Below are 24735 nucleotides of genomic sequence, written 5' to 3' on the forward strand. Positions count from 1 at the left end.
TGCAGTGCCAGTGAATATGTATGCAAAAAATGATATGTGGAAGTATGAATTGCTTTTCAAAATTTAGCTGGATTGACATTCTTTTCATTCTTACTGCAGATTTTTTAGTGTTCTGTAGTTTATTATCAATCAAACACCAAAACCATCACCAAGTGAAAATGTATGTGTAGTTCTTTTAAAGATGCAACAAGTGTTCAAGTCTATGCTTGCTATGCTTTTGCAGAGACACGCAGTGCACATATGACTATTTAATTTCACCTCTGCAGTTGGACTCAGGGGTGGCAGAGCCCTCTTCTGGAGCACTTCCTGGTGCCTCTGGATAGGGGATGAGTGCAGCATGCGATTCTCCTTAAAAATGGAAGGAAGAGTTTAAAGAGGGGCATTGCCAATCAACATGTAAAAAGGATGAATTACAGTAAAGGAACCAGGCACAATCAGTAAGAAAACCAGACTTAAAAGTAGACTTCCAAAACTATTTAAAGTTTTATGGTGGTTGAGAAATGCATATTAAAATTAGTGTGTGCAAGGAGCCAACTTAATAACATGGCTTGCATAACTTGTCAGGAACGCAATATTAGCCATGGGTATCACATTGCTAAGTTGCAACGCAGAAAAAGGGCAGAAGAAGAAGTATGAACAGTCAAAACAATAGTTCTGGTGCGCTTATATGTTTGACATGAGCAAGTAGGGTAAAAGTAAAAGGTTTTCAAAATATTTAAAAAGTGTGTAAAAACAGACTGCAATGAAACATAACTATGGTAACCCATACATAATACATTTATGAATTTCTGGGCTGGAAAATGTTTTCGGATAGTCTAAATAAATGTTATTTGGAGTCATAGAAACCTTGACAATACCCTCACTACAGTGCAAGCAATGCTACAGTGAGTTTAAGCAGATATAAAGAGGCAATTCCCTTAACTTACAACAAATTGACTACAACTAGGGAACGAAACCAAACATTGCTGCTCACTGGTTTCCAGGCATGAAATAAAATTCATACTGATCCTCATTGATATGTTCTGTGGAATGTTCTGAGCAATCCGGGAACAAGACAAAAACTGGCTGAAATAAAGCCATACACTAATAATGAGAGTCTTACAACTGAATTGTTAACACAAAATAACTTGGTACAATAGGTTATAAGAATTAATGTCCGTAGGACTTCAAAGCACCAAGGTATAGTCCAGAAGCCCCTATCATCAAAAGATATCAGTGATGAAGCCTTCCTCACATTCAGAACTAACAGAATTGTTTAAAGAACAGCACAGACTAGTTAGACTTCATATCCACAAAACTGACAATTTTTGATAGGCCCGAACAGATGCTCAGCTGTATATGGGATTGGGAGGTGAGAAAAGGTTAGGGGTAGCCTGCTTGAACAATTTGCAAGACCCTGTTTTTTAACATGATGGAGCGCCAACTTAGCAGGACCATCTGCCATTAGCTGGGCATGCGGCACTGAGGCAGACTAAAGAGGTTTGTTGACTGTTGTAGCAGGGAACAGGAGTTGGGGGGAGTGGTGCCCCAGCTGGCCTACACCCTGCCTGCTGGATCTGCGTCACCGAAAAGACTGGATGTTACCTGCACCACCAACTGGAAAAACTGTGTGTGTGTGCCTACTGCCAGCATTCTTGAATATCCCCAACATTTCCAAATGTTTGGCAGAGGTCAGTAGCCCCAAAGGGGCCACTGTAGCTCTGCTGTCTTCAAAGCATTCCAAAGAGGAGCCTGTCTTCTCTCAGAAGAGGAGAGACCCATCAAAGGGCATGTTCATGATCTAAGCCTGCACTTTGCTGGGGAATCCAGTGGCCACCACCCAGGCATGTCTACAAAGGATAACAGTGGTAAAGACAGCCCAGCCAATGCAATCTGTGATATCCAAACCTGCACGGATAACATATTTGGACGCGTCCTGCCCACCAGGGATCGTCTCAGCCAAAGAGGCCCTAAGATCCAGAAAGATAGACTGTGCAAGCTGGCAGAGGAAACCTATGTTTTTCAAAGGCACCAATCATTTTAGAATCTCATCTGGTTGGTTAGAAATGAGTTAGGGCTGACTTTACTGGTTGAGCCCTGTACAACAAATTTCTGCAGTAGGATGCTAGTGAGATAGTCCGGATCACTGGGCGTCGGTATATGATGCCTGAACACCTGCCAGCTAACAGGTGGGCAAGAACAGTTTTAACTAAACAGCCATCACAGTATCTGTGAGAGCATCATTAGATAGGAGCAAGGGCTCAATTGTGCCTGACCAGGCTATGGAACTTCCATCAAAACATTTGTTTTAGTCTCAATGAAGGGCATACATAATATTCATATCTCGTCTGCCCGCCAAACCATCACAATAAATTAGATGCAGTCTTCAACTGGTGGCCACTGTGGAGAGTTAATCTTGCTCTCCGGAGAGGTATCAAGCCAACTGGCTTTTTGCAAGTCAAGGTATAAGACCTCATCAGTGCGATGATCGGGGAGCAAGCCAACCTCTCTATCATCATCAATATCCTTGGGTGCACTCTGATCTGACACAGGATTAAGAGTCAGTCAGAAAGATTATAGTGTAACTGCAGACAGCTGCAACATGGTAAAGGAACAGGGTTCGAATCAGAATGGATGACAGGTAATTTATGCAATCTCACAGCTGGATATCAGGCAAGTCGATGTCAGTTTTTGAACCAGACATGGCTGTCTGCATCCAGTCATCACCTGGTGGTACAGGCGTTTAGGTGGTGGGAACAGGGATTAGAGGTACTCAAGGGAGTCCCAGGGGCTTAGAGCCAAAAGGTAGCCAGGTACTCCGGGGTTGGTGAGGATGCTGGCCACAAGAGATGCCGGGTTGGAGCAGGAGCAGGTTCGAGGGTCGACAGGCCGGTAGGGCTGGGGCCAAAGCAGTTGGTGTCTTCCTCTGTTTAGCAGCTGCAGGGCAGGTCTTCTTTATTCTTGCTATTCTTTGTAGTTTTGAATCTGGAATCTGGGGAAGGAAGGTTCAGGGTGCCCCTAAATACTAGATTTAGGGGTGTTACAGGTAGGTGAAGGGCAGGGACCAATGGGTCCCTGTCCTGGGGTGGGTACACTCCCTATCCTGCCTCTCTCCTGTGGGAGGGGGCAGTAGCCTAGACCTGATATGGTAGGGCTCCCCATATTCAAGATGGCGAGAGCCCGGAGATGTGCTTCACCTTGCCTCCCCCACCTGAGGGGTGGGGTTGGCAGGCTGGCACATCCCCTGTCCGTATATGGGGTTTCCGGCCAAAGCTTCCCGCCAGAGTGGGGGGTTGCAGAGGCCTGGGGAAGCTCACAGAGGCGGCATGCCTTTGAAGCTTTCCCCTGCCCATCCTAGGGGAGGAGATTTAGCAGCTCGCCCAGGATGTGCATTGTTGTAGGCCCAGGAGAGCAGGGGCTCTCCTACCCAGGGGTCCAGCAACATGTCTGCTGGGTGGTAGCCTAGGCAGCCTCAGAGCAGACGTGGATTGTAGGTTAGGTTTAAGGGGGCACCTCTAAGATGCCCTCTGGGGTGCTGGGTACATTAAATCCCACACTGGCATCAGTGTGGGTTTAATGTGCTGAGAAGTTTGATACCAAACTTCTCAGTCTTTAGTGTTGCTATAATGGTGCTGACGAGCTCTCAGCACCATGTACTCTTAAATGGCAGCACTGCACTTACAGTGCTCAGGAATGGACCTGGGCACTGTAGGAGCACAGGGCTCCTGCGCCCACACCATTGGCATAAGGCACCCAGCTAGAGGGGTGGCTGATTTATGCCATGGCAGTGTAGGTGATGGGCATGGCACACAGGGATGTGTGTCATGTCGACTTTGTTTTTGTCTTGCACCCAAACACTCACCTGCAAAGGCAGTGTGTGTGTGTGTAAGGGCACAGGACCACGAAGGGTGGCACAAGGAGTGCTGCAGCCCTTAGAGGCCTTCCCTGGTCACAAGGCCCTGGGTACCTAGGGTACCATTTACCAGGGGCTGACATGTTGCCAGGGTTTGCAAATTTGGGTTTGTTTTGTTTTAAGGAAGGAACATAGGCCCTGGGCACCTGATTGGCAGGAGTCCAGGGCACACTCAGTCAAAGTACATTCAGCAATTCAGCAAAAAGTGGGGGCATACCATGCAAGAAAGATGGCACTTTCTCACAATGAGGCACTATGAATATGTAAGAGGCCATCATCCCTATGAGTTGCATGAACACTCGAGCTGGAAGAGAGTGTTGCAGTTGGAATCTGATGAGAAGAGCTTGGATGCTCGCTATCCTGGCGGGACTGGGATATGCGAGCGCTCTTGAGGTGTCTATTGTGGCACCGAGGTATTGTTGCGTGTGGGACAGTTGCAGCTGGGACTTGGCGTGATTTATTGTGCACCCCAGGTTGTGAAGTTGTTGAATAGTAGCGTGAGTGTGTTGTACACACTGATTGTACGATTTGGCTTTTATAAGCCAGTCGTCTCGATATGGGTAGACATGTATGTGTTGTCTTCTTAGATGTGCTGCCACTACTGCTAGGCACTTGGTGAACACTCTTGGTGCTGTGGTGACTCCAAATGGGAGTACTTTGAATTGATAGTGCTGACCGTCCACTACGAATCTGAGATATTTTCTGTGAGCGCTGTGAATGGGAATGTGGAAATAGGCGTCCTTGAGGTCTAGAGTAGCAAGGATGTCACCCTGGGAAAGCAGAGGGAGGACCTGCTGAAGTGTGACCATGTGGAAGTGGTCTAAATGTATGTATAGGTTTAGGGGTCTGAGGTCTAGAATAGGCCTTAGAGAGCCGTCCTTTTTTGGTATGAGAAAATAGAGGGAGTAGACTCCCTTGTTTTGTTGGTGCAGGGGAACTAGTTCTATTGCACTTTTTTGTAGGAGGGAGATTACCTCCTGCTTTAACAGTAACAGATGTTCTTGTGACATTGGACGGTGTTTGGGTGGTATGTTGGGGGGGCGGGGGTGTAGATGTTAGTTCGAGACAGCAGCCGGATTGAATGATTTGTTGGCCCCACCTGTCTGAAGTGATGTTTACCCAGGCAGGGAGAAATTGGTGCAGACTTCCCCCGACTGGAGTGGAATAGTCGAGGGGAAGTGGAGGGAAGTCATGGGGTAGGTGAGGAGGCAGAGCGGGAGTTGTTATTTTTGCCTTTGCTGTTATTCCCCCTGTAACCACCCCTTTGGTAACCTCTAGTAAAGGTGAATTGTGCTGGAGCTTTGTAAGAGGTGGAGGGGCTATCAGAGGAGTTGCCTCAATGGGTGCTTCTAAAGGATGAGCGACGAAAGGACTGTCTGGGAGCTTGCGATTGCAAGGCTCCCATAGATTTGGCGGTGTCTGTATCCTTCTTCATTTTTTCGAGGGATACGTCTAAGTCGGGCCCAAATAGGTGTTGCTCATCAAAGGACTGATTGAGTATAGAACTCTGTACTTCGGGTTTAAAATCTGATATACGTAACCAGGCATGCCTGCGCAAAAGGACACTGGTGTGAATTGCCCTTGAGGCGGTGTCTGCTGCATCTAGGGCACAGCGAATGGAGCGGTTAGTGATGGTCTTACCCTCTTGGATTAGTTCACTGGCCCTGTTTTTAGATTTGTCAGGGAGGTGCTGCATGATGGACTCAAGTTTGTCATAATGTGCCCTGTCATACCTGGCTAGGAGCGCTTGGGTGTTAGCAAAGCGCCAATTATTTGCTGCCTGTGACGCTGTGCGTTTGCCAGAGGCGTCTAGGAGTTTCGATTCCTTGTCTGGTGGTGGTGCGTCACCTGACGTTTGGGAATTCGCTCTCTTCCTGGTATTAGAGACTACTAGGGAGTCTAGTGGTGCGGGCCCTTAATGTATACTGGATCAGTAGGGGCAGCTTTATATTTCTTTTCTATTCTTGGGTTGATGACCCAAGCCCTGACGGGGTCTTTAATGCGTGCTTAATGACCTCTTTAAGCATGGGCAGTGTTGAGGTGGACCTTTGTGTGGTATCAATAAGAAAATCCTCCTCTACGGGGTCTGTATGCAGGGCCACCCTGTGGTATTGGGCAGCTCTTTGAAAGGGGGGGGGGGGGGGGGGGGGGAGGCCGGGAGGGATAAATATCTTGTGGGGTGTAAGGGACACTGTAATCATCCCAGGGGTCAGGGAGCCAGTAGGAGTAGGGTCCCCAAGGGGCTGATCGTCCGCACGTCCCTCTGCATCATCTGAGATGTTATCATCATCATCTATTGGTGCAGGTGATGGTTTGGGAGAGTGGTGCGGTGGGGGAGGAGGAGGAAGAGGAGAAGGAATCCTTAATGGAGAGGTAGCAGTGTCTCTCTTCTTTGGTGGCGGTGCGGGTGCAGGCATGTCTAGTGGTCTTTTCTTGATGCTGAGCATTAAATGACCAGTCTTAGGATCCTTCATTAGCGTCTTTTGGGTAGGATCTGGTCTAAACAGTTCATCTGTGGGAGACAGATCCTTCGGAGCCGAGGGCTTCTGTGCCGTAAGTTTTTTGGTTGTCGACTCGGTAGCGGTTCTAGGCTTGAAACCGTGTAGTTTTGAAGTGTCTTTATGAGTTGGAACCGGATGCTGTTTTTTCGGTTCCGAGGTCTTCGGTTTGGAAGTATCTGGGCCTTTCGGCGGACGTTTTTTAGTCGGCTCCGAGGGTGTTGTCGGTGCTGAGGAACTGGTGCTAGCCTTCGACGCAGAGTGCATCGATGTGGGAGCTGCGGTCGGCGTGGATGAGGTCGAAGACGCCTTTTTCTTCGGTGCCGGATGTTCGGTACCGAGGGTAGGCTGACTCGAGCCCGAGTCGCTTAAAGGCTTCTTTACCGGGCCCGAAGGCGGGGCATGGGTAGCAGTGTCTCGGCGTGCACTTGGGCCCGAAGGTGGAGGTGGTACCGAAGCCTTTTTTGACGGTTTCGAGGGGGTGGGTAGGTCGGGGTCGACTTCTGTAGTCACGGCCCTTTGAGCTGGAGTGATGTCTTCGACGTTGGAATCATCTGCTTTGGAAGCGCTGATGATGGCTTCCTCGACTGGACCCTGGTCCGGAACATAGACGCCCTCTTGAAAGATGTCGTCGGTAATCGAAGATGACGAGCGCGCCATTGTTCTTCAAGCTAGTCGTCCCGGATGGTCTTTTTGGAGCGGAAGGAGGCACAAGCTGGACAGTCTCTGGCCTCGGGCTCCGGTGAGAGGCAGAGGTTGCACATATCATGTAGGTCGGTGTGGGGAAACTTCGACCCACATCGAGGACACTTTTAAATGGCGTCCTTTCCATGAGCCCGAGATGAGGCCCGTGTAGGCTCGAAGGCCTTGTCGACGACCGGAATCGAAGACTTCGAAGTTGAAGGGTCACGTGTGGCTGGAAACGCGATCGAAAACAATACCGTTGAGATGGGAAGGATTGCACGTCGAAAGAGAAAACCGTTAACAGTTCCGAACTGGAACGCGAGAACACATCCAAGCCCGATAGCGGAAAAAACAATCTGAGGATGGAGCCGATGCCAATGCGCACTATGATCCAAAGGAAGAGTCACATACCTTGTGACTTCCAAAGACTTTCAAACACAAAAACAAGTGCAAACATCCGGGCCCAACACCAGATAGCGATCTATTCACAGTGTGTAATCTGCAGCTCATATGCCCTGAACAACCAGGTTTTTAGAGGTATTTGAAATTTAAAGTAGTTGCCTATTATTTTCCTCGCAGGAATACAATTCCATGGCTTGGCCACCAGGCAGAAAAGCTCATTCCAGTGCACGACTTTAAGTCAGTGATAGTTATTAGTGGGGATGCATTACGGCACGTTAACTAGCTTAGCAGTAGGTTCAAGGTTTCCACTGAACAGGGGTTCAGTACAGTGAATGGCTTCATGTGCAATGGAAAGAGTTTTAAATATGATATATCCAGACACAGGTAACCAGTGTATGAATGGGAAAGCTGGTGAAATTATGTCTCACGTAGGAAGGTTTAGGAGTTGTCAGACTACTGCCTTCTGGATTCTCTGTACTAAGTGAAGTCAACGGACAGAAACTCAGAAGTAAAGACCTTTGGCATAATCTAGATGTAAAAGAACAAGGTAATAGTTGCCTGCATTTCCTGAGGTTAACATATGTCATAGCTCTTATGAGGTGAAACACTCCTTTAGGGACGAGTTGCTACAAGGCAAAAGTGGGAGTTCATGAGAAGTACCAAATTCCTCACTTGGGCTTCGGGGACTGAGGTGGACCCAGATTTGGGGCCACCCTTCCCTGTCCCATGTCCCAATCCCCTAAGGCCCAATACTGAGTCCACCTTCCACATGTTATTATTTCAGTTTTCAACAAGTTAAGCTTGACACGGCCAACAGTTTGTATGAACTGGCCAATGTTACAAGATTCCAGATCTGCCTGATATTTCGCTTTAGGTGATTTGGGTGTAATCTGTGATGATGCAGCAGGAGAGTATAATGAAGCTAATGAGACCAAAGAGAAGGGTAAGTTACAGGATCCACAAGATGGTTTAACAGTGTGGGACTTTATCCAGGAAGGAGAGAGATGCTGAAGGGCGAAGGAGGACCCCTTGTTAGTAAAGTAGGAAGGAAATTTAAACCAGAGAAGTACCATGTGCTCTATGATACACAATTTGTTTGTGTAAGAAGTTATGCTTTATTAAAGTTGAAGGAGAGAGCCAGTAGAAGGGCAGCAAATGCATTTGTGTAAAGAGTAGTTTAAGGCCATTCGAGAAGACACTTAGAATATAGCTTGGTAGTCGGAAAAACACAGTCCTTAAACAAATGAAATAACTGGTCAAAAGTTGCTCTCCCAATGCATCTTACAAAGAAAAGGCCACAGCAAGAGATTAGCAAATGTGACAGGTCCACTGGGCCACAGCTTTATTTCTTTATAACAGGTTTCATACAAGAGGTCTCAATAACATCAGAAGGGACCTTGGGACTTTGCAGCCAACATTTTGCACTGGCATCTATTACTGCAGTTAGCCCAAAAAAAAAAATCAATAAAAAATAAAATAACCCCAAAGAAACCTCACCCATGTGCTTATTCATCAATTATGCCTTGCAAATGTATTTATGGATTAGGTACCTAATTTAATTAAATTTTTCAAAATCTGCCATAATGAATCAATCTGAAGTATACCTATTATTATCCACCAAAAGACCCAAACAATTTTAACACATAGGAAATACCTATTCAATTATGAAAATCGGCCATTGAAAAATAGAAAAAAAGGATATTCTAGCAGAACACAACTATAAATGTAGAAAATAAAATGCACAGTTTAATCAAAGTTAATATGTTAATTATGAACTGCTTCCCAACAGTAGTGCCCTTCCAAACTCACAACCAGGAAGCTAAAACTCAAAGCAAATTTGCTGTTACATGGGAGGGCTGTTTTTTCATTATACAAGACTAGACAAACGTATAACACAGACCTAAGTAAAAACAAACACCCAAGGTTCACTACTTAAACTATTATATTGGTATAGTTGCTGCCACACAGAAACGTCTTTAATGCACATTTCCCAATACTACACATGTATAATCTGAGGTGCAACAAGGATTGGATCTATTAAAGAAGACAACATGTTAACATGCATTCCCAGAAGCCCACAAACATACCTCCAAATTTTAATTCTTCTTGGTCCTCCTGTGCGTTCCGCCAATGAACCCAGTTTCTCCAGGCATTAACCCCATACATGAACTTCAAGGTTGATCCTAAAACTGAGCAGCCAGGGTACGAGCCCTGAATTAGGTTTCTGGGCTCCACAGACACAACTGACTTCTTCCTCCCCTGTGGAGAAAACAAAGCACACATACCTCATTAGCAGGCAGTTATAAGCCAATCATAATGCTTAACTCACCTGTGCCTTCACACGCTTTATTCTGGTGTTTGAATTCTCGAAAAATGAGTACGTTTTGAGTGAAAAGAACTCTTATGAAACAAGTATTCACAATGACCATTGTTTTGGCTTTTGAATAGCAAAAAGGCTTTTACGAAGTTTCACTAACACAACTTTCTTAAATCAAAAATAGGCAACAGAAAAGTAGCAGCGGCAGCTCCACTAACAGTGGTGTCACAGAAAAGGGGCAAGAAGCAGCGGGTCCAATACACCCCCTGTTCAGGTAGAAGAACAAGTGTCACACACACACACACGCGCGCGCACACACACACACAAAAACACATGGCAGAACAGATTAAAAATTTAATTTTACCTCAAATACACACAGTATTGGCAGAATGGATTAAAAAATTTAATTTAACCTTAAATACATAAAAATTACGAGAGCCATCTGTGCATTAGTTCCTCACACATGCGGTAGAGATACGACACTGGCAGCAGTAGCAGTGCACCATTATCCTGTTGTTGCTCAAGTTGGAGTTCTTGTAACTGCTGACCACTTCAGTGAGTAAAAAAAAAAGGAATTACTACTTGTAACCCTAGTTCTGCATTATATGTATTCCTATTGAAGTCATAAACGTACAGTATTTTCGTGGGAGGAGCCTTCGGCAGTAGGAGGTATCATTATTTTTACTACTTCTGCTCTAGGATTTTCTAATGTTCCTCTCAGGCAAATACTTGCCCGGTCCTTCAAAGCAGTTTTTGACATGTTCCGACAATGAAGACGTCTTCTACACTGTGGGAAGGTGGAAGGCAGACCACACACATCATGAGGATCTGAAGAAGGTTTTTTCTCACCCATTGGGACACTTCACAAATAGTGAAGGCATACTGAAGAAAGAAAAATATTCCTAAGAAGCAAAACAGGAATTCTTAAACTCTTAAACAAACACGTAGGAAACTGACTCTATATATACTACACCAAAATGAGTTTGGCAGAGGTTAAAGTTAGATAGATCCTTACTCTCTATTCGTGGTAGAGTGGTCGAGCAGTAAGGCAGTATCAGAGGACAGTGTTAAGCATTTGATGTACATAGTCAGCAAATTATTTCACACACTCAAGAACTGAACTGTAGGCCAATTGTTTTCATATAGGTATCATAATATACTTTCTCAGAATGAGATGCTTTAGTTAAATACAGACTGCTTACGTACATATAGATCACCATTCAGTCGGTCCTGGGACGCATGGCCTTGTTGGGTCTTGCCACGAGGGAAGCCTGGGAAATAAGCAGGCATTGTTAAAAGGGACCATAAAGTTTTTATCTTGGAATATAGCGGGCCTCACATCCAATCTAGATATCCCGGATTGGTGCACATTCGTGGATTCCCATGGGATCTGTTTATTTCAGGAAACGTGGGCGGTAGGTTCTACCCATAGAGTGGGGTATGTAACTTTTGCGGAACCTGCAGTAAAAGGCGCAAGAGGCAGACCGTCAGGGGGGTTGTGTATTTGGGTGGGCATTCATCTTGGATTCACGTTGAAAAGGCTAGAGACAAATAGTCCTGATCTCAAGTGCATCCTGATGTCCCGTAAAAAAACACCAAAACTGGCTCTGATTAACATCTATTCACGGCCAGTACAATCGGGTGGAACATCTACAACCTTGGATATGCTAACCACCCTACTGCATTCGCTTGAGGGTGATGTTGCCTTGTTGATTGGAGGCGACTTCAACTGCCATTTCGAACCATTACAAGGGGTCCTTCCAATCACAATGGATGAAGATGAAACTTGGTCAGTTTTGCCCTCCAATGCTTATCCTGTAAAAAATTGGACAGCTTTAGTCCTTCAGTTAACTTCCCTCACCTATACGTTTTCTGTTAGGGCCTGTAACGGTCGATTTAAGAGTGATACCCCAGCCCAGCACACTTATAATGGTATGGGGTACACATCCGTGATAGATTTCTTGGTGAGCTTGGCTTCCTGGCCAAAAATTTTAGATTTTAGCGTTCCTCCTCGCATAGAAAGTGACCATAATCCCCTGATAATTGAGATGGATTTTCAACTAATCAGTGGGGATAGTGCCATAGTTAGCACCACAAGTAGTGATCTAAGATTAGAGCAAGGTGGGAGAAGAATTCGATGGGCGGCCGCAAAATCATCTATTGAATCTATGGCAAAATTATATCGAGATGTAACCCCCTTGCTCGAAAGGGCAAAGTCTACCCTTACCAATCCTTTGAACAGTGATATGGGTAAAATTGTCGATATCCATAGTGAAATGGTCGCAATACTGAAGGACACCTTCTATAAGAAAACCTAAACCATGTAATGATGACAACCTATGGTTCAACAGATGTTGTAGGGACGCGAAAGCTGAGCTATTGCTGGCTTTAAGCCAAGGTAATAGACCTTGCGTCATAGAAGCCAGACAAGCATATAAGAAAATGCTAAAAAATGCAAAATTAGAATGGGAGGCAGACCGTTGGGCTGCTATTACATCTGCACTTGTGGCAAAGGACTCAAGGACCTTTTGGAACCTTGTCCACACTGGGAAATTAGAAGGCAGGTCCACAATTGTTCCAAACATATCTGAAGAAGCTTGGTCTACTTATTTTAAAGATCTTTACTCTCTTTCTCCCTTATGTACAAGTGAAGCCCCTTCGAGCTTATCGGCTCCGAATCCTATGTGGCCAGCGCAACCATTTACATTGGTGGAAGTAAAGTTGGCCATTTCAAGTATCCAGCCTAATAAAGCGCCGGGACTCGATAGGATCCCAGGTGATTTATACAGAGAAGAACCAGTAGTTTGGGGCCCATACCTTTGGGTATTATTTAATGCGATACTGCAGGGGCTACCATTGCCAAGTACCTGGCTGGGGGCGGAGATAATTCCAACACACAAGAAGGGCTCTCCGCTCCAACCTTCTAATTATAGGCCGATTAGCCTTATTGATGTTACACAAAAAATTTACGCCAGGCTATTGTTACAACGTTTACAGATTTGGTCTAGTGACAACAACATTCTGACGCCGCTTCAGGCGGGATTCAGGGCCAAAACGTCAACAATTGACCAATTATTCCGGTTGCAAGTGCTTTACTGGAAGCATGTGGTCTTGGAAGGGGGTAGCCTTTATCTTACATTTGTCGACCTAAAGTCCGCATTTGATATGGTGGATCGGAATCAGCTATGGACCATTTTACTAACAATGGGGGTTCCGCCATACTTATGCCACCAGCTTAAGATCTTACATGAAGGTACTTTTGCGAGAGTACGCTTTGGTAAACAAGGTCAGTTAACTGGACCCTTCCCGATTGAGAAAGGTGTTAGGCAGGGCTGTGTCTTTGCACCGACCCTGTTTTCCCTTTTTCTCAATGGGCTTATCGAAGATCTCTTAGCCAAAAACGACATCGACTCCCCCAAATTGGGCGCCCGAAGATTTCCCGCCTTAATGTTTGCGGACGACACGCTCCTGCTTTCAAAATCCCCTATGGGGATGCAGCGCGTGTTAAACCAATTTTCCAAATTCTATACTAAAAGGAATCTGGTGGTTAATATAAATAAGACTAAGTATATGGTTTTTAATGCCAATACTGTTAACTGCCCCCATCCAATGATGGAAGGCAGACCCCTCGAAAGGGTCCCAACCTTTGAATATTTGGGTTTGACTGAACGATAAAATGGGATGGGTCCACAAGTGGCCAAGGCCAACTTAAGATTAACCCAAGCAGCTGGGGGAATTCTAAAAGTTCAGAAGAATTGTACTTACAAAATAATAAGTGCCCCCCTCGAAATCTTTAAAGTTCAAGCTAGGGCATCATCCCTTTATGGGGCGGAACTTTGGGGACACATACCAGTAAGTAACCTATCAATAACTGAAAATAATTTTATAAGACAATTATTGGATTTGCCAAAAAGCACTCCCTTGGTCCCGCTCAGACTAGATTTAAATATCTGCTCAATTGCAGATGCTATTGCTGTCCGGCCCTTACTCTATTGGAAGCGCCTGTGGAGCACTCCTGAGCTGGTGAATTATAAGGAGGAGCTCAAAGTTATCATGGCTTCACTAGGATCTGGTAGGATCCCTTGGTTAACATTCGTAAAACAGTCACTTATATCGACTGGGTTTGAGGAACTCTGGCTAAATCCCAAGGTTTCCTGCCCAGCTATTTCCAAGAAAACTATGACAAGTGTTGTAAAAGAATTTAACTTAAGGAATCTCTTTCGCTCAGTAAAAACCTCAAGCCTAACTGATATTTTTTTGGACGTTAAGTCCTTTTATAGCTTTGAGCCTGAGATTGATACAATACAACCTACCTTAGCAAAGAAGCTTTATTTACAATTTAGATATGGCACTTTGCCTTTTTTTCATAATATTGATAGGTGGAAAGGGTGACCGGCACGCCCTTGCCCAGGTTGTCGAACTGAGGAAGAAACTCCTGTACATGTTATCCTCTTCTGTCCAGCATATGCTTACCTTAAGAAGAAATGGATAATTCAGTTGTGTAAAAACCTGGGTATAAAGCAATATTTGGCCTTTTTTAGGATATTAAAAACAGATACCGACGCAGTGATGGTTTCTGCAGAAGCTAAATATTTGCATTCAATGTGGATAATTCGAAGGAACCTGATAAACAATGCTGCTGTACACTAGTATTAAGTTAATGGATATCGAGAGAACAGATAACGTTCTATTTTTTTTTCTTTTTTAAAATGATCATTGTTTTAACAATTTTATAATTCTGGATAATATTTAAATTTAAAAAAAAATGTTTAACAATCATCCAATTACTTGAGATTATATGCATGAAATGGATTGTCCGATCTGTTGTACTGTTTATTTTTATGTGCGTTTATGGTAAATTTAACCGCAATAAAGCTTGATTGACTTGACTTTTCAATAGGCAATAGACTTTTGAATGCAATAGTTACAGTTGTTGCAATAGGCAACACAATTTCAAACACAATTATACATTGAGCTCAATGGGAATTTCCAGTTAAATGCAATTGATTACGTTTTGGATTACTTTTCTTACTACAGGACTGGACCCTATATTCAGTCCTGGGACATCTCCTGTAAACAGTGGAGTAAAAACAATTTGGTTACAGTTGTGATTTTTAAGGAATATTATTGTATTTTAAAAGTTGACACTTAGAAACTTTTTCACATAGAATCACCAATGTTATCCTATGGGAGGTAATTCACTTAGCAGGTAAGTAGGGTTATCATTACTTTTTCTTACTCAGTGTTGGATCCTGGATCCAGCACTGGTGCATCTCCTGTAAACAGTTGAAATAATACGTTTTTGTTATACAGGCGATTTTAAACGAATATTTGTAAGTTTGATAAATCGACACTTAGAAGAATTTCTGGCAAAAACCAGGCAATGTTATCCTATGGAGGAAAGGAATATGCTACTTAACAGTATGCATCTGTTCTTGGCATGGAGAGCTGCAGAGCCACACACTTAGGATAGTAGATCGCCATCTGGTGTTGGGCTCGGATGCTTGCAGGTTGTTGCTGTCTTCGGAAGAAGTCTTTGGTCACGAGATAGGGGACTCCTCCCTTGGACTACAGTGCGCATGGGCATCAACTCCATCCTCCGATTTTTTTCCGCCATGATGGGAAATGATGGAGTTTGTAGAAAAGAGAGAGATGTCCATGTGTGATGTCTAAGTAAGACAATTGCTGGAATAGATACAGGGCCCGGGGAGGTGGGTGGCGTGTGTGGCTCTGCAGCTCTACATGCCAAGAACAGATGCATACTGGTAAGTAGCATAATCCGTTCGAGGAATATGAGCTGCAGATCACACACTTAGGATAGAATATATAGCAGTGTCTCCCCTAGCGGTGGTCACCTGTATCGGTTGCAGCCGTTTGAAATAAAGTTTTAAGGACAGCCTGACCCACAGAAGCTTGTTGCTTTGCTTGCACGCCAACACAGTAGTGTTTAGTGAAGGTGTGTGTTGTAGACCATGTGGCTGCCTTACAATTATCTTCTAAGGGAATATTTCCTAAGAAGGCAATGGAAGCCCCTATTTTGCGTGTGGAATGCGCTCTAGGTGGAACTGTTAGTGTGCGTTTAGCCTTGTGGTAGCATATTTGGATACATTTAACTCTCCACCTAGCTATCCCAGATTTGGAAATGGGGTTGCCTTTATGTGGTGGAGAGAAACCAACAAACAATTGTTTTGTTTTGCGGAATGACTTGGTTCTGTCAATGTAGTGAAGAAGGGCTCTTTTAACGTCTAAGGTATGAAGAGCTTTTTCAGCTACCGAGTCTGGATTTGGGAAGAACACTGGTAACTCTACTGATTGGTTAAAATGGAACGGAGATATGACTTTCGGAAGGAATTTTGGGTTTGTTCTAAGAACCACTTTGTTACGATGTAATTGTAAGAATGGTTCTTGTATGGTTAAAGCCTGGATCTCACTTACCCTTCTGAGGGATGTGATAGCGATAAGGAAAGCCACTTTCCATGTGAGGAACTGTATTTCGTATTTATGCATAGGTTCAAATGGGGGTCCCATGAGCCTTGTAAGAACAATGTTTAGATTCCACACTGGAGAGGGTGGTAATCTGGGAGGAATAATCCGTTTAAGTCCTTCCATGAAGGCTTTGATCGCAGGTACTCTAAATAGTGACAAGTGTTGTCGATTTTGTAAGTAGGCTGCTAATGCGGCTAGGTGGAGACGTATGGATGAGTATGCCAAATTACATCTTTGCAAGTGCAGTAAGTAGCAAGTGATGTCTTGGATGGATGCATCCAGTGGGTTTATATGATTGTTAGCCCAGTAAATGGCAAATCTCTTCCATTTTGCAGCATAGCAGGCTCTAGTGGTAGGTCTTCTGGCCTCCTTTATAATATTCATGCAGTCTGGTGGCAGGTTTAGGTAACCGAACTCTAGGACTTCAGGAGCCAGATCGCTAGATTCAGTTGACCTGGATCTGGGTGTCTGATTTCTCCATGGTTCTGGGTTAATAAGGACGGGGAGAGGTGTAGTTTTTGGTGTGGAGCTACCGAGAGTTCCAGTAGTGTTGGGAACCACGGCTGGCGCGCCCATGTGGGAGCTACTAGGATCAGTTTGAGAGACTGTTGACTGAGCTTGCGTACTACTAATGGAATGAGTGGGAGAGGCGGAAAAGCGTACGCAAATCTGCCTGACCAGTTCATCCATATCGCATTGCCCTTTGACTCCGGGTGGGGAAACCTGGCGGCGAAGGTTGGGCATTTTGCGTTTGTGTGTGGCGAACAGATCTATGTCTGGTTGGCCCCATTGTTGGAAAAAGGGTAGTAGGACTTGGGGATGTAGTTCCCATTCGTGGATCTGTTGAGTTTGTCGACTTAACAGATCTGCAATTTGATTGTGAACCCCTGGAAGGTGTTCTGCAAGTAGGTATATGTTCTGGGGAATGGCCCATCTCCAAATGTTCTGTGCGATCTGGGACAGCTGTGTGCCTCCTTGTTTTTGTATGTAATACATGGCTGTCATGTTGTCCGTCCGGATGAGGACAGTTTTGTTCTGGAGATGTAGTTGGAATGATTTTAATGCTAGGAACGCTGCTAGTAGTTCCAGGTAATTGATATGGAGCCCTTTCTGTTGAGTGGTCCATTTGCCCTGAGTGGTGTGTCCGAGGAGATGGGCTCCCCATCGTGTGAGCGTCCGTTGTCAGCACTATCTGTGGAAGAAGCTCAAGGAACGGCCGCCCTTTGGAGAGGTTTTTTATGTTCCACCATTTGAGAAAGCGATGTGTGCGGCTGTCCACCAACACCAGATCTGTGAGTTGTCTGTGAGCCTGGTTCCACTGACGTGCTAGACATTCTTGCAAGGGACGCATTTGAAGTCTTGCATAAGGCACAATGAAGATGCATGACGCCATCATGCCTATGAGTTGCATGAACACTCTTGCTGGAAGAGAGTTTTGGGTTTGAAATTTTGCGATAAGAGCTTGTATATTGGCTATCCTGGCTGGGATATGCTAGGGCTTTTGAGGTGTTTATAGTGGCTCCTAGATACTGATGTATTTGGGAGGGTTGTAGATGAGATTTGGAATAGTTTATTGTGAATCCCAAGTTGAAGAAGATTTGGATAGTTTGGTGAGTGTGTAGAACACATTTGTTGAATGACTTGGCTTTTATTAGCCAGTCGTCTAGATACGGGAAGACATGAATTTGTTGTGTTCTGAGATGTACTGCTAGACATTTGGTGAATACTCTGGGCGCGGTTGTTACTCCAAATGGAAGGACTGTAAACTGGTAGTGTTGTCCGTCCACCGCAAATCTTAGGTACTTCCTGTGAGCAGGATGTATGGTAACGTGAAAGTAGGCGTCCTTGAGATCTAGTGTGGCAAGGATATCGCCTTGTTGTAGTAGTGGGAGCACTTGTTGAAGAGTGATCATATGGAAATGATCTGAGTTCATATACAGATTAAGGGGTTTGAGGTCGAGTATTGGTCTTAGAGTCCCGTCCTTTTTGGGGATTAGGAAGTATAGTGAGTATACCCCTGTACCCTGATGTTGTACGGGAACTGGCTCTATTGCGTGTTTTTGAAGCAATGAGAGAACCTCTTGTTTGAGGAGTGTACGATGGTCTGGTGACATGGAACGCTGTTTGGGTGGTATATGTGGTGGGGGGGGGGGGGGGGGGGGGGGGTATTTGTGAGTTCCAGGCAGTAACCCTACTGGATAATTTGTCTTACCCATTTGTCTGTTGTGATGGAGTTCCAGACAGGTAGGAACTGTTTGAGTCTTCCCCCGACTGGAGTGGAATGGTCTGGGGGAGTGGAGGAAAGTCACTGTTTTGTGGCAGGGGAGGTGCGAGTGTTGGTATTGCCTCGACCTCGTCCCTTGTTGTTTCCTCTATATCCTCCTCTAAAATATCCTCTACTGGGGGATGTTTGTGTAGCGGGTTTGAAGGTGGAGGAGGTGTCCGCTCCCATATTCTTGGAGGCTCCTCTGTAGAAGGAGCGTCGAAAGGAGCCACGTGGTTGTGGAGACTGTAATGCTCCCATGGACTTAGCAGTTTCGGTGTCTTTTTTCATTTTTTCAAGGGCAGTGTCTACTGCTGGCCCAAATAGCTGTTCTTGGTTGACCAAGTATGGTAGTTTGTACCTCTGGCTTAAAACCTGAAATGCGTAGCCAGGCATGTCGTCTAAGGTGCACACTTTTGTTTATGGCTCTAGAGGCGGTGTCTGCGGCGTCAAGCGCACATTTAATTGACGCATTTGAAATAAGTTTTCCCTCCTGGATAAGGTCATTTGCCTGTGTTTTATATTGGTCTGGCAGATATTGCAACAGATTCTCCAACTGGTCGTAGTGAGCCCTGTCCTAGCGTGCTAGTAGGGCTTGGGTGTTGGCAACACGCCAATGGTTAGCGGCTTGTGCTGCTACTCGTTTGCCAGAGGCTTCTAACAGTTTGGATTCTTTGTCGGGGTGGGGGGTGGTGTATCTCCTGTGGTTTGGGAGTTGGCGCGTTTCCTAGCATTGGAAACTACCAAAGAATCCAAAGGGAGCTGTCCTTTGATGTAACAAGGATCTTCAGGAGCAGGCCTATATTTCTTTTCTATTCTTGGGTTAAGAACTCTGGCACGGACGGGGTCTTTAAATACCTCTGGGGCGTGTTTTATGACTACTTTAATCATAGGTAAAATTTGTACAGTCTTTTGAGATTGCTCAAAAGTATCTAATAGGAAGTCTTCCTCAGGTGCGTCAAAGTGCATGGTGACGCCATGGTAAAGTGCTGCTCTATTTAATAATTGGCCAAACCCCAGGTGGTCATCTGGAGGTGATGGTTTGGAGGGATATGGTGGAGGATCAGGCATGTCAGGTAGAGGGAATGCCCAATCGTCCAGTGGTGCGTTATCTGGATCCGTGAACGGATCATTAGGATCACCCCCTCCCCCTAGGTCATCATCATCATCCTGTGGCGGTGGTGTATGTGATGGAGAGGGTAGAGGTAAGGGTGGTGTAGGCAGAGTGGATGGGGTAGAAGGTAGTATGGGAGAGGAAGGCGGAATAGGCGATGTTGCAGAGTCCTTCTTGTTTATAGGAACTGGAGCAGGTGGTGTGTCCAGTTTCCGTTTTTTACATGGCACCGTGGTGACATGACCAGTCTTTGGATTAATATAAATCTTTTTCTGTCGTGGATCGATGGGATCTGGAGGGAAAAGTTCTTGTTCCTCAGTTTTTGGCGCCAATTTTTTGGGTTCCGATTGAGGATTTTGTTGATTGGTGGAGGTTTTGGCTTTAGGAGGTGTATGAGAGTCCTTAGCCAGTGGTTTTAGTGCCGATGATGGTTTCGGAGCCGAAGTTGTATCTTTAGGCTTGGGAACTTTCGGTGCCGGTTTATCTATGGGCCTTGATGTTTTCGATGCCGAAGCCGATTTGAGTGCCGAAAGGTCTTTTGTCTTCGGTGCCGGTGGAACAATGATGTGCGGCTTGCTCGGGCCCGAGCTACCGAAGCGCTTATGTTTCTTCGGAGCCGAGCCCAGAGGCAGGGCTTCTGATGGATGTTTTCGGTCTCGACTGAGGCCAGCAGGCGAAGTCTTGACCAATGCCTTTGGTTTAGGAGGGGTTGGGGCAGGGCCAGTAGTACTCGCGCGTTGCCCAGGAGTAATGGGGTCGTCGGAGTCGTCTGCTTCGGAGATGATTTGTAGGTCTTCGGAATCTTCTTCCGGGACATAGGGACCCTCAGCAAAGATGTTTTCTGGTTCCGGAGCTGGTCTCTGTGCCATGATGTGGCGTCGAGCCCTTCGATCTCGAATGGTCTTTTTGGATTGAAATGCTGCGCAGGCTGGACAGCTGGACTCGTCGTGTTCCGCTGATAGGCACAGGTTGCAGACTTTGTGGTGGTCACTGTGCGGAAATTTTGCTCCACACTGGGGGCATTTTTTGAAAGGCGTCCTTTCCATGAGCCGTAGGCCTCACGGCGTGGATAGGCCCAGCGGCCCGCGACGACGTCCGGAATCGAGCTGATGAAATCGATGTCGAGTTAAGGTGCTTCGATGTTGTTGTGGAAGTTTTTCGCTTCGAAAAGCTTGGAATTGAGATTTTCAGCCAGAGCGGAAAAGTTGCATCCGAACCCAATGGCGGGCAAAAACAATCTGAGGATGGAGTTGATGCCCATGCGCACTGTAGTCCAAGGGAGGAGTCACCTATCTCGTGACCAAAGACTTCTTACGAAGACAACAACAACCTGCAAGCATCCGAGCCCAACACCAGATGGCGATCTACTTTCCTAAGTGTGTGATCTGCAGCTCATATGCCACGAACATCAAGTTATAGGTAAGTACGATTGTAATTCCTTTTCAGGGTCAGTGCTGGGCACCAAGATCCAGCACTGGGATCTCTCCTGATAACAGGTGAGTAAATTCGTTTTCGTAATACGGCTGATTTTAGGTGAATATTTTAAAGTTTCAAAACTCGACAGAAGAATTTCCAAGTGAAACCAGTCAATGTTACCAATTGGAAGAAAAGTGAGTTATCGGCTTTTGGGTAAGTACTCGACTGGCAGAGTTAAGGTTCTGGGCATAGACTCAGGGGTCTCCCAGGGTCAGGTAGGTACAGTTGTTACACCCTTAGCGGCACAGGGGCAGCCGCCTGTAGGGAGAGTTAGTCCCAATGTTATCTTATGGCGGGCAGGGGGCCTTTGGTTGGTGGCTGCTGGCAAGCAGGCCACGTGGCTGTGGGAGCTGGGCTCCTGATCACTTGCCCGGGGACAAGTGGGGAAGTAGATTAGGATAGAGGTTGCACTCCCAGGGGCACTCGGGCGGCTGGGTGCAGGGTGCTTTTGAGCCGTCGGGCTTTCAATGGATTTCAATGGAGAAGCACCAGGACGAACCAAGGCTGCAAGCTCGGGGACGAAGATTCTTCAGGTGGGACCACAACTTTCAGAGGTAAGTTGGGTAGTTGGAGGATAGGTAGGCACCCAGGAGTTGGGCACAGGGGGCCGCAGGGCGCCTTTTGGAGTCGGGAAATTTTACCCTCTGCTGGTCGCGGTTGGAGGGGTCCCTGGTTCTGAGGCTGCAGGCGTCGTCAGAAGCGTCGAGGTGGGTCCTTGGGTGCTGGATTCTGGGTCGCAGTCGCCAGGGGGACGTCCTCTTGGTGTTTGCCCACTAAGGCACAGGCCAGGCTTGGCAGGTGCAGAGTGTGCAGGGTTCGCGGTTCCTGGCTGGTGCCAGGGGTTGTTGCTTGTTATTGAGCAGGTCCACTGCTCGTGGGAGTCCCAGTTTCTTTAGAGTTACAAGGCAGTCGGGTCCTCCTGGGTTTCCGAGGTTGCCGACCACTGGAGACGCTGGGGTTTAGCAGGAGCAGGTTCGAGGGTCGACAGGCCTGTAGGGCTGGGGCCAAATCAGTTGGTGTCTTCCTCTTGTTAGCAGCTGCACGGAAGGTCTTCTTGTTTCTTGATCTTCTTTCTTGTTTCGGATTCGGGATCTGAGGAAGGAAAGTTCAGGGTACCCCTAAATACTAAATTTAGGGGTGCTACAGGTAGGTAAAGGGCAGGGTCCAATGGGTCCCTTCCTTGGGGTGGGTTTACCCCCCTATCCTGCCACTCTCCTGTGGGAGGGGGGCAGTAGCCTAATCCTGATTGAGCAGGGCTTCCCATCTTCAAGATTGTGAGAGCCCGGAGATGTGCTTCACCTCACCTCCCCCACCTGAGGGGTGGGGTTGGCAGAGGCTGGCACACCCCCATTCCTTCCTTGGGGTTTCCCACCAGAGTGGAGGTCAGAACTGGTGGGGGCCAGTTACTGAGTACAGCAAGTGGCCTGGAGAAGCTCAAAAAGGTGGCATGCCTTTGAAGCTTCCCCCTGCCCATCCTGGGGGAGGAGACCTAGCACCTCGCCCAGGATGTGATTTGTTGCAGGCCAAGGACAGCGGGGGCTCTCCACCCAGGGGTCCAGCAACATGTCTGCTGTGTGGCAGCCTCTCAGACAAGACGTGGATTGTAGGTTAGGTTTCAGAGGCATCTCTAAGATGCCCTCTATAGTGTTTTGTACATTAAATCCCACACTGGCATCAGTGCGGGTTTAATGTCCTGAGAAGTTTGATACCAAACTTCTCAGTCTTCAGTGTTGCCAATATGGTGCTGTGGAGTTCTTGTTTATAGAGCTCCCAGCACCATATTCTCTTAAATGGTAGCACTGCACTTACAGTGCCCAGGAATGGACCTGGGAACTGTAGGGGCACAGGGCTCATGCTCCTGTGCCCACACCACTGGCATAGGGCACCCAGCTAGAGGGGCGGCTGATGTATGCCAGGGCAGTGTAGGTTGTGGGCATGGCACACGGGGTGTGTGCCATGTCGACTCTTTGTGTTGTCTTGTACCCAGACACTCAGCCTGCAAGGGCAGTTTGTTTGTGTTAGGGTACAGGGCCTCTAAGGGTGGCACAATAAGAAAACAAGTTACTTACCTGTAACTACAGTTATCCAGTATTGGTATCTTTCATAGATTCACATGCCTGAATCATTCCCCGTCGCCGAGGCGGGAGTCTCGGTAGATAAAAAAGTAGTGCCAAAAAATAATTAGTAGTAGTAGGCCCAAAGAAAAAGGCCCTAAGGCCTATATCTTAGAAGCCTATCTACTTCGTTATGTAAAATAACCCAAGAATTGGTAGCAACCAATCAGACATCAGCACCCTTCTAGAACCCTCTCAGCAGAGCCAGCTCTCCTCAGATTTTCCTAGCACGAGTGGGAAGCTTGTATCCCAAACATAGAGAACTGACTCTGCGGGGAGGAGGGTGGGTGCATGTGAATCTATGAAAGATACCAATACTGGATAACTGTAGTTACAGGTAAGTAACTTGTTTTCTTATCCAGTATTGGGGTATCTTTCATAGATTCACATGCCTGAATCAGAGTAGCAAGCAGTATGCCAAGCATACAGTCGTTTGCGGATGGTGGGAGACCATTGCTGATACACTCCCAATTACGCCCGCAATTTGATAAGTAGAAGGCATAAGATATTTTCTGTTAAAATCCAAACCTGTATTTTACATAAAGAAAAGACAATGTAGCTTAAAATATAGCAATTATAAACAGTAAATTGAAGAAACATATATATATATCTGACCTTAGTTTAAAAGATGCTGAAGGACGGCTTGTCCTACCGCTGTATCTTCCTACAGAGTAGATTGCAGACAGTAGTGCTTTGTGAATGTGTGAACATTCCTCCACGTTGCAGCACGACAAATATTCTCCAAGGATACTCCTGCGAACAATGCAGTAGATGCTGCCATAGTTCTAGTAGAATGCGCCTTGACCTTTCTTTGTAATGTTTTATTGGCTTTATCATGACAAAAATGAATTGTAGAAGCCAACCATCTGGCTATAGTCGCTTTAGTCACAGCAGACCCAAGTGTAGCTTGACCATAAGCTACAAGCAATTGATTGGACCGCCTGATGTCCTTAGTCCTTTGCAAGTAAAATTTCAGACAGCGTTTTATATCCAGTGAATGCAACGCTCGCTCAGATGGAGTGGCTGGATTTGGGAAGAAAACTTTTAGTTTCACTGGCTCATTTAAGTGGAACTGAGTCGGAACTTTAGGGATGAATCGTGGATTTGTCCTGAGAGTAACAAAGTCTTTAGAGAACTGCAAAAAGGGTTCTGAGATGGTGAACCCTTGAATCTCACTGACTCTTCGAGCCGATGTAAGAGCCAAAAGAATAGCCACCTTCCATGTTAAAAATTTTAGCTCAGCCTTGTGGATAGGTTCAAAAGGCCTTTTCATCAATTGAGCTAGAACTGTGTTCAACTCCCACTCTGGAGGAGGTGCACGAATTGGTGGAAAAACACGGAATAGCCCCTTCATAAACTGTTTTATTAATGAAGAGGAACAGAGTGAAGGCTTAGAAGTACTCTTCCTGAATCTTGATAGAGCCGCAAGATGAACTTTAATTGATGAGAATGCAAGCCCAGATTTGGCTAGGGAGAACAAATAAGGAAG

The 24735-nt window shown here is 46.0% G+C and overlaps 1 protein-coding gene across 10 annotated transcripts in view; it reads right to left on the reverse strand.

Moving 5' to 3' along the window:
* Positions 1–24735, reverse strand: part of ZMYM4 (zinc finger MYM-type containing 4) — a 1418124-nt gene that overhangs the window by 261432 nt on the left and 1131957 nt on the right. For 8 of the 10 annotated variants that reach the window (XM_085648002.1, XM_085647995.1, XM_085647996.1 and 5 more), the window contains 2 exons: positions 9564–9735; positions 259–348 (listed from right to left, as the gene is read on the reverse strand). In XM_085648002.1, the coding sequence (XP_085504128.1) occupies positions 259–348; positions 9564–9735 (262 nt within the window). The remainder of the gene's footprint in view (positions 1–258; positions 349–9563; positions 9736–24735) is intronic. The other 2 variants (XM_085648004.1, XM_085648003.1) reach the window with 1 other exon arrangement.

This window comes from Triturus cristatus, chromosome 3_2 (genome assembly GCF_964204655.1).
Source record: "Triturus cristatus chromosome 3_2, aTriCri1.1, whole genome shotgun sequence".
Classification (NCBI taxonomy): Eukaryota; Metazoa; Chordata; class Amphibia; order Caudata; family Salamandridae; genus Triturus; species Triturus cristatus.